This window comes from Bubalus kerabau, chromosome 14 (assembly GCF_029407905.1).
Source record: "Bubalus kerabau isolate K-KA32 ecotype Philippines breed swamp buffalo chromosome 14, PCC_UOA_SB_1v2, whole genome shotgun sequence".
In the NCBI taxonomy this organism is placed as follows: domain Eukaryota; kingdom Metazoa; phylum Chordata; class Mammalia; order Artiodactyla; family Bovidae; genus Bubalus; species Bubalus kerabau.
In genome coordinates, this window is record NC_073637.1 from 45,300,055 (window position 1) to 45,314,881 (window position 14,827).

General features: G+C 39.0%; 1 protein-coding gene and 1 long non-coding RNA gene across 2 annotated transcripts in view; one reads left to right on the forward strand and one right to left on the reverse strand.

The window, feature by feature from the left end:
• The first annotated feature begins 5,834 nt into the window (after positions 1-5,834).
• Positions 5,835-14,827, forward strand: part of LOC129626843 (uncharacterized) — a 30,250-nt gene continuing 21,257 nt past the window's right edge. The window contains exon 1 of the long non-coding RNA XR_008702241.1: positions 5,835-6,001. This is a non-coding gene — a long non-coding RNA (uncharacterized LOC129626843). The remainder of the gene's footprint in view (positions 6,002-14,827) is intronic.
• The window catches only part of MRPS28 (mitochondrial ribosomal protein S28), a 102,491-nt gene continuing 100,127 nt past the window's right edge, over positions 12,464-14,827 (reverse strand). The window contains exon 3 of the mRNA XM_055546343.1: positions 12,464-12,882. Coding sequence (XP_055402318.1) covers positions 12,711-12,882 — 172 coding nt within the window. The 3' untranslated portion in view covers positions 12,464-12,710. The remainder of the gene's footprint in view (positions 12,883-14,827) is intronic.

The window sequence follows — 14,827 nt, forward strand, 5'->3', positions numbered from 1 at the left end:
GCAAACTCTGGGAGATAGTGAAGGACAGGGAAGCCTGGTGTGCTGCAGTCTTGGGGTCACAAAGAGTAGGACACGACTGAGCAACTGAACAACAAAAACAAATATCCAGATAACTCAGGTTCCAAAGGAGCCAAGGAGAAGAATTTCTATTGAATAAATTAAATCTTAGCAGTGACTGAATTCAAGGTAGTAATTTTTATAAATTGCTCATTTTCTCCTGGAATTTTAGGATATAAATCCTAAAAAATTAACATTTAAATGACTAAAAGTGAACATAAAAGTAGGCTATATGAGGAGGGACACAAATCAACTTATGAATCCTTTAGTATTTGAGAGATAACTACTTGAAGAGGGAAAATATACTATTACTGAGGTTTTTAGTGTGACCTCAATACTCTAAAAATACAGTGAGAAAATAACAATTTTTAACTAATAATACTTTTCAGTGCCTTTTAGCCAAGGACTTATCGAAGGTTACTGGTAAGTTATCTACCACAGAGGTGACATATCATAAAGAATTGACCAGAAAGTATCAGAAACATGGAGATAATAAACCTAAGATAGAGAATGGTATACTTTTGTACTTTCTATATCTCTATAACAAGGGTAATAGGTTTAAATTCAAAGAGGAGGTGTTGTCTTTGCCAGAGACAGAAATGTTAAGTTTGGATGTTTTTCCACTGGAAAAAATGTTTTAATTTTTAAAAGAAAATTTAATATACTTTTAAAAGTTACTCTCCATTTACAGTTATTACAAAACATTGGCCATATCCCCCACGTTATCTATACATCCTTGAGTCTATTTATACCCAGCAGAGTCTGCCTCCCACTCTCCCACCTTTGTATTGCCCCTCCCCGCTCCCACTGGTAACCACTAGTTCTCTGTATCTTTGAGTCTGCTCCTTTCTTCTTATATCCACTAGTTTGCTGTATTTTTTAGATTCTGCATATAAGAGATATCATATAACCTTTGTCTTTTCTGACTTCTTTCACTTAACTTAATGCCCTCCATGTCCATCATGTTGCTGCAAATGGCAAAATTCCATTATTGTAATGGCTGAGTAGTATTCCATTGTAGACATATATAACCACATTTTTATCCATTCATCTATTGTTGGACACTTAGGTGGCTTCCATATCTTGGCTATTGTAAATAATGCTGCTATAAACTTTGAGGTGTATGGATCTTCTTGAATTAATTTTTTTTTTTTTTTTTTGGATGTCTACACCAGAGTGGGATTGCTGGGTCATATGGTAGTTCTATTTCTAGCTTTTTGAGAAAACTCCAAACTGTTTTCCACAGTGGCTGCACCAATGTACATCACCATCACCAACGTATGAGGGTCCCTTTTCTCCACATCCTCACTAACACTTGCTATACGTGTGCTTTTTGATTACAGCCATTCTGACAGGTGTAAGGTGATACGTCATTGTGGTTTTGATTTGCATTTCCCTGATGATTGCTGAAGTTGAGCATCTTTTCACGTGCCTGTTGGCTACCTGAATTTCCTCTTTGGAAAAATGTCTATTGAGGTCTTCTGCCCATGTTTTAGTTTACTTGTGAGTATCTAACATATGTGTATATATATATAAATAACTCATATAATTCAATATCAAAGCAATTTTTTTAAGCCAGGTGGGCCAGAATATCCATCTAGAAGTTCTGTACTTATAATTAAAGTCACTTTCAAATCCACAAAAACAGGGTGCCCTCTCTTTATCTAATCCCTGGGGGATCAGATACATAGAGCTGAACTTTCAGCATATAGATTATATTACTGCCAAAAACGTTTAGATAATGGCTTAAAAAAGTTTTTTTAATTGTTGTTGCTGTTTTGTTTTAACTACAACTTGGGATGAACACAGAAAAAGGACAGTTCTACATATCTGTTCTGAAGTTCTAATAGATAAATAAATGAAAAAATTCCTAGACCTTGCCCATGAGGTTATATGTAAGAAGCCTGTCTGATGTCATAAGTGAGTCTAGCCGGGCCTCTTTCATAGCTCCCACTGCTTACATTTTTAGGTAAATAATAGAAATATTTCACCTACTATGTCACAGCTTAATCCATGGGACTTGGGCTAGAAGAAACACAGATGGAACGGATGGAAGTTTTACTGTATAGACCATGCAGTTACTCACTAGGTCTGAGTGACATTGTTTTGTGTATAGACATGGAGAAAAGTTTAACAAGCCATTGTTAATTATGTGAACGGTGGCATAGGAGCGGTTCTCAAACCAAAGAGCAGAGATTATCTCTTCGTGAGGACAAACTTGATTAAAAGGCATTCTTGTTCACTTTGGGGGCCATTGAACAGGGAGTCAAAAGATTAGCTTCAATGGAACCATCTTTCCAGCATCCTTGAGGAAAAAGCTGCTTGTCAACACTTGGGTAAACAACATCTCTGAGTGATGGAGGGAAAAGTACCGAGAGGCAGAAAAGCAGTGGGCAGTGAAGCACCAGACCTGCAGGCAGTTCATGAACATACCAGAAAGTTCCCCCCCAAAAAATGGAATTCAGGCCTTCCTCTCTTCTGTCTCCTCAAACTTCCCACATCCTTTAGGCCCAAGAACTTCTTCCCTGGTCGCAATGAATATAGTGACCACTCTAATGTTTGTGCCAACAGAGAAGTAAAAGAGCCCAGGTAACATAAAACAATGAGACGTCCTTTCAAGTAACACACACAGTTACTGCCTCTGTCCCTGCTCTGCAGGCCAGCAAAATGCTGAAGTAGGAGACAGGGGCCCAGCAACCAGTTTTTGCTAGAAAATTATTAGGAGACATGAACGAGACTCAGATGGATACATAAAATCTGTTCATGTAGCATCACCTCTCAGAGCTTCTGTTCAAAGTCTCTAAAACAAGTGGTGGCTGGGAAAGCATGGGGTGGCAGTGAGAGGAGGGGTGGGAGTGGGGAAGAGCAATGTGGAAGGGAAGCCAGGAGATTACTGATACCAATCTCATTGCTAACTGTCTGCTTCCTACCATGGGGGGCAGAGTTTAGAGACCATCTAAACTTTCTCTGTTGATAGAGGTTTTTCTACAGTGACCATTGAGACCATTGGTGGTGATAAAATGAGACCATTTTGTCACAGTTTCTTCTACAGTGACAAAATGAGACCATCCAGTGTACACTGCATCAACTAGATTACATTAAACAGATACGGAGGGATATTTCCTCTGTGTCTGACACTGTGTTGAACACAGAAGACACGAAAATGTGTAAAACATAATCCCCACCTTAGAGATATTTACAATTTATTAAGAAAGTGTAAATAACTCTCTAAGAGATAAATCTACAAAGTACAGTACTAATAAGCTTCAAAGCAGAAATAATTAATCAAACCATTCATCCATCACTTATTTACTTAGATGCTTCCGGCCTGGAAAATTGTATCAGGATACTCTTAAAATTGATCTAAAATCTTATCAGTTGTTTTCTCTTTTTTCTAAAATCTTTCATTTCAGTGATAGACTGATAGCAATTTTTGACATCTAAAACAGAGAGGTGGTCCTGAAAATAATGAGTTAAAAGGCTTCAAATAAAAAAATAGATATCACAAAAAGTGTGCACATATCTACAATGCTACAAAATTTCTCTCAACCTTCTTCCAAACTAGTGTAAAACAAGCATTTAAATTAGACACAGAAAAGAACACTGACATCAATAAAAGACATAAAAAAAAGACAGCTGACAGAAGAGGAAAGAAGGCGCAAAATGTTTGAAACAAACAGAAGAGCTGACGGATATTCATTGAGACTCGGTGTACAGCCACAATCCCCTGAAGTTAGATTAAGGGCAGCATGGGGATTACGAGAAGAAACAGGTACACTGGCACAAGTAAAAAGCATCAGGCAATAGCAAGAGAGGTAACAGGTAATAAGTTGAAAAATTTCAAATAGTGCAACGGTCCTGGACCACTCAGTAGGAACTGGCAACTCTACTCACCTTCATAATCCCTGGGAAATCACATCATTATGAAACTGTTTTCCATAATGGTGGCCCTGAGTCATCAAGGGAAACTTTAAATCCTGTTCAGTATTCTCTATTTTGAAAAGCAGGAAATGTCTGGGGGTGGGGGTGGGGCAGAAGACTGAGTAATCCATTTTAGAGGTTTTTAGGCAAGATTTCGGAGAAGGCAATGGCACTCCACTCCAGTACTCTTGCCTGGAAAATCCCGTGGGCGGAGCCTTGTAGGCTGCAGTCCATGGGGTTGCAAAGAGTCGGACACGACTGAGCGACTTCACTTTCAGTTTTCACTTTCATGCATTGGAGAAGGAAATGGCAACCCACACAGTGTTCTTGCCTGGAGAATCCCAGGGACGGGGGAGCCTGGTGGGCTGCCGTCTATGGGGTCTCACAGAGTCGGACACGACTGAAGCGACTTAGCAGCAACAGCAGCAGGCAAGATTTGGTTGTGTAGACATCTACATTTTTCCGAGCAACTGACATCTCTCTGATTAAACAGGAGTTTACCATATTTTGGATCATAAAAATTTAAAAGAATTTTCTTTAATAAATACCAAACATATTAACATATAATTAGAAATGGCTAGTCAGAAAAATAATATTGTTTTCCATATATCTCTAAAATTATTTTTAGGTATAGATGTGGCTAATGGCAACCCACTCCAGTGTTCTTGCCTGGAGAATCCCAGGGACGGGGGAGCCTGGTGGGCTGCCGTCTATGGGGTCACAGAGAGTCGGACACGACTGAAGTGACTTAGCAGTAGCAGTATACTGGGGAAAGCATTTTGTGTTGAATGTATATTGATGAGAGATGACAGGGAGAACACTGAAAGCAGTAAAACAACTTGAAGAATAGGTGTTGTTTTGGCACCTTTGCTAATGCTAGTATGAACTCACTGTGCTGCCAAGTCTGTACTGCTCAGCGCATGACAGTCCAATAAGTCAAGAGGTGTTGGGGCAAGAAAGAGTGACTTTATTTAGAAAGCCAGCAGATTGAGATGATAGCGGACGAATGTCCCAAAGAACCATCTTGCCCTGGTTTGGATGCTAGTTTCTTTCATGGAACAAAGAAAGGGTGGTAAGGAGGTAAAGCAAAAAAGGCAGTAAACTGTTGCGAATATTTTCTGGTTCCGGCCAAGACTCTGGAAGGGATGTGTTAATTTCTTGCAGCCATTTACAGGTTGGCCAGGTCAGGATGTTTCCTGTGAGCTAAAAAAAGGTATTTTAACACTCAGGCATGGGAGGCAGAACTCCCAGAGATGGACCCTTATGTGTACTTCAAGCTATATATAGGCAACATCCCTGTGGTGATTAACTTGTGTGTTAGTCCCTCAGTCGTGTCTGACTCTTTGCGACCCCATGAACTGTAGCCTGCCAGGCTCCTCTGTCCATGGGATTCTCCAGGCAATAATACTGGAGTGGGTTGCCATTTCCTTCTCCAGGGAATCTTCCCAACCCAGGGATTGAATCCAGGTCTCTGGCATTGCAGGCAGATTCTTTACCAGCTGAACCACAGGGAAGCCCTTGTAGCAAAAGCAATAGATACAAAGGTTAAAGTAAAAGAAAGGGATGCAGTACGGAGTAAGATTTGGTCTTCCCCATTACCACTGCACAGAGACTGTGGTGGAAAGTGGAGGTATGTCACCACAGGTGAGGCCCTGAGGTTTGGAGAACATGCTTCTATTTATCTCGCTGCAACAGATGTGAAGACTACAGTGTTTTACCCCAATATGCAAATCCTGTCCAGGCCCTGCGGAAGCGGGGGTATACTTCTGGGAATGGGAAATAAACCTGACAAGCAGTCCTTACACAGGGGAGAGAAGACACTGAACTTTCTCAGAGCTTCATTTTTCTGGGCTTTGACTTGGAGCTGTCTAGATATGCTTGAGGTGCTGTGTGAAGGAACACCTGGATGAAAGCAGAAGCTGCTGTCTTGAGACAGGAAGGTAGGAACAGAAGCCAAAACATACCCTCGGGTCTTATAAGGATAAGCAAGTCTCGTCTAATGAGCTCAAGTTCTTTGTTACAGGTGGGTTCTGAGTCTGTTTGCCTGAATAACTGTGGAAACTTTGTAGAGTCTTCCCTAAACATTACAGCCTCTTCTCAAGTGGTCATCCAATCCACGCCGTAAATAACCATGATGGATGACTTCCTAGGCTTAGAGAATTATTTAGAAGGTAGTCACTGTGAAGTTAATTCACCTCACATGAGTAAGACCTTAATTTGTGGTTTACCAGAGGATCTCACTTTATAATCACTCTTCTTGCTCTTTATGGAATCATGTCTTTTCTGTTTTTTCTAGTTCTGCTCCACACCAATCAAGGAACATTTAAGTTAGAATATGTGGAGGCTGATTATAATATCCACTTGGTAGATTTTCCAGGACATTTTCTCATCCATTAGTCATTTCAAATTTTAACACCTGCACCAGAGGCTGAGTGGGAAGGGAAAGGTGTTAACAAAGATAGAAATGACTAAGGGACCAGAATTTTTTAAAAAACAAAATTATAGGCATGAGATTACCTTAAATTATCACCTATCTTATGTGTTTTTATGGAAATTTACTAGTGTATGGGTCATCACTAAATATATCTAAAAGATAGTTATGCTGGAACATAACTCAGATGTACTGTTTCCCACCAAGAGGCTTGCAGAGTTTTCCCACAATCCTTGTCTCAGCTGCCTTCCTTAATGGAATTCCCACTCCTTTGGTCTGGTTTTGGGAGTTAGGACATCATTTTTATCTACTGGCTTCTGTGGTATTTACTGCATCTAAAAATGAAAGATGCTGTATTTAAATGTTGCCTGGAAAAAAAACACAGTATCTTGCTTTCTTTTATTCATTTGAAGTAATTATTGCTATCACAGTCTCATGTGCATTTTTCCCAAACCATAATGATTTGAGACTTATATGGTAAAAAAAAAAAGTTGGACTGTTTTTTCAAGCAGGCAATTTTGTAAAGCAAATGGTAGTAATCTGAGCCACTTTTTTGGTTTCTAAAGATTTCATCTGTCCACAGGATGATTTCAGAGTCCCATACAATTTCTTACCTGGAGGCTAAGACCCTGTGTTCAAAATCCTGTTTTCCATTTCCTACACATAGAATGCAGGTGTGAGAACATAAAAGCACACACATTCATTCTTAAGGGTTTCCTATATCCTTTCACTTAGAGCATTTCTGAGTTCTTTGTAATTCATTTAAAAGAAACATGGGGGGAAAGTTACAGTCATTTCAAATAAACTACAAGTTTCCCTTAGGAATTTATACTAAAATGAGTATTTATTTTTAAAAACCAAATGATATAAATATAAGACATGCAATACTGGGTCAACCCAATGGTCTAACCAGCCTGTGGTTTCAAAGTCTCGTAGTATTGCATTAATGTTGGCCTCTGAAGTTTTGGGATTCATTTCAAACTCCCTGGTTTCCTTTATTATTCGAATCTGGGTTTACCATTCATAGATTCATATAAATGTTTCCTGAACTTACTCATATCTTTAGGTTATATCAATTATGGAAACAATGAGTTCCCCAACAGCAAGGATTCTACACCCCATACATCATGAGACTATAAGCAGGGGTTCTACTACAGAGGAAGGAAGAAATGGGGTGAAAAAATTCAACCTATTTTGGTTGTCCTCTTGGATACAACTGTTCACATCTCACTCACATGAAAAACTTATTCACTCCCATCCAATGACCACCCTCTCCCCTAAGCCTCACCTAATTATGGTATTTGTCAAAAGTCCAGGATCCTATGATTTGCATCAGTCCAGACTCCGCTACTCTCAACCCAGAGACCTATACACTGAATAGAAAATTATCTGTCTTCCACATACCTAAGGCAGGAAGCCTCTAGGATGACCCCAACGGCCCCCACCTCTTGGCATTCATGGCCTTGAGCTATCCTCTTCCTTTTAGTAACCTGCTTCTAACCAATAGAATATGGCAATGGTAAGGGGATGCCACGTTTGTGACGAGGTCACATAAAATAGTGACTTTCATCTTGCCAGCAGTGTCTTTCTCTTTTTATCTTGATGACTTTGTTGAAGCAAAGTGCCACGTGGAAGATGCCCTGAGGGTGAACCTCTACTCAACAGCCACCAGGGAGTTGAAGTCTTCAGTATAGAAACTCCCAGGGAACTGAATCCTGCCAACTCTGTGAGTGAGTTTGGGAGAGGGTCCTTCTCTAGTCACACTCCGAAGTCTAGCTGACAACTTGAATGAAGGCTTGTGACAGCTCAGAATCAGAGGACCCAGTTAAGTTGTGCCTGGAGACCTGATCCACAAAAACTGTGAGATAATACATGTGTGTCATTTTAAACTGCTAAATTTGGGGATAATCTGTTACTTAGCAATAGATAATTATTTTAACACCTAATGTGCAATGCTGGAACATGATGACAATAATAAATACTACAATTTAAAAAGGCAAAAAAATAGAGGGCACACAGCACTGAACCACAGCAATTCTACAATCCCACTAGGTGTTACAGACTCCCTATTGTTAACCAGTCAAGCCCCTGTATCTCAAGTCAAGCGGTGTTCCTTGATTAGACCCCTATTCTGCCTCACAGGAGTAGCTCTCAAGTCCATTTTTCTCCGTTGTTTCTGGCTTCTCTGAAGTCCTTTCTGTTCCATCATGCTCCTTGCTATCTTGTGACAAGAACACAAGCACATAAGAACATACCAGCTAAGCCATTTTTTAAAGACCCCTTTCTTGCTGCAGGAGTTCAGGTCCATGAAGTCTTTTTATATCTTGAACAGTTTCAGTCTAGACTGGAAGCACTTTTGTCAAAATGTGTCTTCCCAAAACTTTATGGGCTTTCTACTTACTTGATTCCAATAACATCATATGCCAAAAAGCACGTCCACTTTTTTTTTTGAGCTAAGCCTTTATGTCTCTAAGCTTAATTACCTCACTTTGGGCACAGTCAGGCTTCTATGACACTTTGTCCTTAAGATTTCTGAGTTCTTCTGTTCATCTGAAAGAATCTACTAGACATATTTTAGTCCTTTCGAAAAGTCCTTTCAAAATGTTTTAGTTACATTCTAGATTTGGTCTTTACCCTGGGATTATGGCAACACTGTGGATTTCACTTTTGTTTGAGCTGTTTTAATGCCTACACCTTTGATAAAATTGTCCCTGAATTCATTTTAGTACCTTATTAAGTGCAGCTTATGCTTTCAACATTCTGCTTCATTTTTTTTTTTTTTTTGCCCAAATGTCTCTGTTAATTAGGTAATTTTCCTATCTTCTAAGTTACCTTAGGTGACAGTTTTAACAAATGTTTTGCTACTATTTAACACAGGCTGCTATTTTTTCAGTCCCTCATTAACTTTTTTTTGCTGCCCACCACTCAATCCCAGGACCAGTGTCACTTTCAGGTACTAATTTCTGTATCCGTTAACAAAAAGCCACCAAAATGTCAGTGGTTTATAATAAGCTTTCACTTCACTCACTGGTCTACAAGTCTGGGATGGTACTGTTTCAGGCTTGGCCCTAATGTGGGTCCATTAGGCTTGGCTCTACTCTGAGGGTCTGTGCCCCAGAGCAAGGCCAAACATGAAGGCATGCTTCAGCCTCTGCTCACTGCCATTAAGATACCACTGGCCTAACAGAGTCATACGCCCAAGTCCAAAGTCAAGGGGTAGGAAAGTATACTTCACCATCATGAGACCATGTTGAGAGTATGCATGTACAATATTACTACATTGAAGGGAAGAAACGAGATCAATAATCCAACCTTTCACACCAAATAAAATTTTATTTGAATAAGGGTTTCTGTGCTGACGGATGTTTTAAATTCCTAGTCTAAATTTTTAAGTCTTTCCTAGTTGTTTGAAACACCATGGAAATAGAAAGAACATTTGCGTGGAAAAGGGCAAATCAGAAAATACAGAAGGAGTCCAGTACTTTTTGTCAAAACATGGAGGGTGGTTATAGATTTCATCAAACACCTGAAGGGGTGCAAGAAAGGAGTTTGTGAAGATGCTGCACAATGAACCAGCTTATCTTGAATCAGCCCACTGTTTATTATGGGATAGCATATTTCTCTTGCATGCCCCAAGTTGTTCAGGTCATGGACTCATTCAATTGCAGGTTGAAAACTATATACTTATATATAGACCATTCAGGTATGGTCAAATCCCTTAGGATTATACAATGGAAGTGACAAATAGATTGAAGGGATTAGATCTGATAGACAAAGAGCCTGAAGAACTATGGATGGAGGTTCATGACGTTGTATAGGAGGCAGGGATCATGACCATCCCCAAGAGAAAGAAACGGAAAAAGACAAAATGGTTGTCTGAGGAGACCTTACAAATAGCTGAGAAAAGAAGTGAAGGGCAAAGGAGAAAAGGAAAAATATACCCATTTGAATGCAGAGTTCCAAAGAAAGCAAGGAGAGATAAGAAAGCCTTCCTCAGTGATGAATACAAAGAAATAGAGGAAAACAATAGAATGGGAAAGACTAGAGATCTCTTCAAGAAAATTAGAGATACCAAGGGAACATTTCATGCAAAGATGGGCACAATAAAGGACAGAAATGTATAGATCTAACAGAAGCAGAAGATATTAAGAAGAGATGGCAAGAATACACAGAAGAACTGTACAAAAAAGATCTTCACGACCCAGATAACCACGATGGTGTGATCACTTACCTAGAGCCAGACATCTTGGAATGTGAAGTCAAGAGGGCCTTAGGAAACATCATTATGAACAAAGCTAGTGGAGGTGATGGAATTCCAATTGAGCTCTTTCAAATCCTGAAAGATGACGCTGTGAAAGTGCTGCACTCAATATGCCAGCAAATTTGGAAAACTCAGCAGTGGCCACAGGACTGGAAAAGGTCAGTTTTCATTCCAATCCCAAAGAAAGGCAATGCCAAAGAATGCTCAAACTACTGCACAATTGCACTCATCTCACATACTAGTGAAGTAATGCTCAAAATTCTCCAAGCCAGGCTTCAGCAATATGTGAACTGTGAACTTCCAGATGTTCAAGCTGGTTTTAGAAAAGGCAGAGGAACCAGAGATCAAATTGCCAACATCTGCCGGATCATGGAAAAAGCAAGAGAGTTCCAGAAAAACATCTATTTCTGCTTTATTGACTATGCCAAAGCCTTTGACTGTGTGGATCACAATAAACTGCGGAAAATTCTGAAAGAGATTGGAATACCAGACCACCTGACCTGCCTCTTGAGAAACCTATATGTAGGTCAGGAAGCAACAGTTAGAACTGGACATAGAACATTTCCTGGAGTTTGCTCAAATTTGTGTCCATTGAGTTGTTGACACTAAACTTAGCAACTTTCAAATATATGATACAATACTGGTAATTATAGTCATCATGCTGTACATTACATCCCCGTGGCTAATGTATCTTATACCTGAAAGTTTGTAGTTTTTAACCGCTTTCACTCATTTTGCCCACTGTTAGCACCATCAACTCCTGCTCTCAACTACCAATACATTCTTTATATCCTTGAGCTCTTTTTCTTAGATTCCACATATTAGTGAGATCATACAGTTTCATCATTCTCTGTCTGACATTTCACATTACACAGTGCCTTCAAGGTCAATCCATGTTGTCAAAAATGGCGAGATTTCCTTATTTTTTAATGTCTGAATAATATTCCATTATATATATGATGCATGTGTGTGCATGTATATCACAGTTTCTTTATCCATTCATGTATTGATAGACACTTGAAAGTGTTAGTTGCTCAGTCGTGTCCGACTCTTTGCGACCCTGTGGACTGTAGCCTGGCAGGCTCCACTGTCCATGGAATTCTCTGGGTAAGAATACTGGAGTAGGTAGCCATTTCTTTCTTCACAGGATCTTCCTGACCCAGGGGTCAAAGCTGGGTCTCCTGCAGAGAGAGAGGAGTTTCTTTATCCATTCTTCCATTGGTGGACACTTAAGTTGCTTCCATACCTTCAGCTATTGTAAATGATGCTGCAGTGAACACAGAGGTGCATATCTTTTTGAGTTAATGTTTTCATTTTCTTTGGAAATACCCATAAGTGGAATTGTTGTATCATGTGATAATTCTATTTTTCATTTTTTGAGGAACCTCCATAATGTTTCCATTGTGGCTGCACCAATTGACATTCCAGTAACTAGTGCACCAGGGTTCCCTTTTAAAATTCCACATTCTCGCCAACCCTTGTTACTTCTTGCCTTCTGAGGACAGCCATTCTAACAGGTGTGAGGTGGGATCTTGTGGTTTGACTCATTTCCCTGATGCTGAGCACCTTCTCATGTAACTCTGGGCCATCTGTATGTCTTTTTTGGAAAAATGTCTATTCACATCCTCTGCCCCTTCTGCTGTATTTTTGTCCTTAGCGCTCATCACCATCTAACATGCTATTTATTTTACTTACTTGTCAATTTCCCCAGCCAAAGGTAAGCCCTAACAGACAAGCAATTTCATCTGTTTACCACTGTTTCTTTTGTATTTAGAACAGTGGCATACACATAGTGAACACTCAAAACATATTTATTGAATGACAGAATTTCTCAGTACAGTTTATGCTATTCCAATCAAAGGAAAGAACGGGCATAAAAACAGGGGGAGGGGAGATACAGCTAAAGAAAATTCTAACAAATAAGAGCTATAATTATAGCTTTCATTTACTATGTCTTTTTCTAATCATTTATTAATAATTGTCTAATTGTGTTTGACTATCTGCATTCAACATAAAAGGAGTGAACGCACTCAGCAAAGTTCATTTATTTTCCCGACGTTCCTCTTTTGATTTTGAGTCTTTACTCTCCTGGAGTCCTAACAGAACTGCTTCAGCCTCTAGGATGGTTGTATCTGTTGTCGCTCCCAGGAACCTGGATGTAAGTTCAAGATCTAAAAGTCGCAGCCGGACTCTGGTTCCTTTCTGGTATTTCCTAAATAGTAAGAAAAAAATTCCATTAATTCTTTATATCATAAAATGAACAACTAAAATCAAACTCAAGTTCTAATTCTAATTTGTGTTGACTCCAGATAAGGAAATTAACACTGGTATCAGGGAAATAGTTGTTTTTGACAGAAAAGTTATTTAGTTGTATCAGAATTTTTATGTTAAAGTCACCTTTAAAGATTTTATAACTGAAATGAAAATGTATTCCAGACTGAAATTCAAACAAGTTGGTCCTTGAAACTGACATTTATTTTAATGTCATTCATTTTTAAAGTCAAAGAGTATCAAGGGGAAAAAATGTTTTCAGAAACATTTTGTCTTCTAAAATTAGTATCTTCTTTGAAAAACAAAATGGAAAAAAGTCTCACTGCAAAATACTTACTATAGGGGATTGACTGCACTGTAATTAAAATATAACGCTGGCCCCACAATGTATGATGGCTCCATTTGGTAAAAATAAAAATATTCAAGTATTTCACAATCCCAAGTCAAAACTGATGCTCATTTATCTTTCTTCCTTGATCAATCATTTTAAGAGCTTAATATCAACATTATGAAAAGGTACGGAGAGTGAAAATATTGCTACTAAATGAAAATCACAGCTCTTTCTTAAAAACATCTACATATACACCTCAAGTGCTCTAAGGTAACTTTAAAATTAAAATAATTTTATATAAACAGAAAATGAAGAAACAGAGTTCTCCCAAAAAGAGAAAATGATTTTGGTAGAGCATACAGTGAACAGCCTTCACATAATGTTTGATTAGGTATTCTGGAGGAATTTATAGGTGATTCATCAAGTAAACCTGTAGGTTATTTGGCTTTTTTCTAAGTCATTTTTCTTCCTGATTACAGAACAAAATGTCCTTCTGTAAAATTTGAAAAATCACAACGTCAGTCACACTTCCTAGTCTTTCTATGTGTATATTTATATATATGTACGTGGGTGTGTGCATGTGATGGCACAGATCATACTTTTTTGTTTAAAAAAACTGAAGAGATATCCTAGAATAGCAAGGCCTAGCTTTATACTCTTAGAAAACAGAAATTCCCATCCTACTTCTCTTTGCCTTTTGCACTGCCGCCCTGCTTGGACCTTCATTATGAAAAAATCCTGTTGGTTCCCAGGTATCCAGGTAGAATGTATCTAACGCAGCCCTTGAGAGTTTCCACATTCCCCTTATCAGAATGTCGATTCTGTCACTGGAATTCCCAAGAAAGACAGCATAGCCAAGTAAGCACAAATGTTAGTGCCCTTCACTCACCTCTATTGGTTATCTGTGTAAATCTCTGATTTCTCATTAGATCAAACGCTCCCTAAGATCTGTCACTGTGTTTACATCTGCGTCCTTCCAGGGCCAAAGCAGCAGGAATGCAAATATTTGTCAATAAATTAACAAGACACTTGCTGACAAAAGCCACCACCTCATCGACAGTCTAGATGCTCCATTCTCTTGGCTTTAGCAGCTGTGTGGCCTGGCTCATTTACTCAACCTCCCTGAAGTCTGCCTGGCACAGTGCCTGGTGCACTGTGGTTATTAAATGTTAGTTTTCTTCTTCCATTGTTCAAAGTTAGATAATAAACTGACCGTGATAAAGAGGAACAGTGATTTTTTTTTTTTTTCTTTTAATGAAAAGAGTTGAACATGCACAAACACTTGGGACATGCTATCTGGGCACAGTCACACTGAAGGGGCAGCTCTCAGTGGAGACAGTCCTGTGTCTTGTAAATGTTAGCAATCTCCTGTTACAAAAATAAAATCAGAAATACCATGAGTGTCCAGTACGTTTGGTAGTTTATGGAAAGCAAAACTGTCCCTATGTTTAGGTGGAGGAGCCTTTAATAATATGAAAGTTTTGCCTTCATCTCTAAAAAGTATGGAAATTCAAGAAGCTATCCAGTGAGTTGGTACCAGAAATGAAAAGTGAGC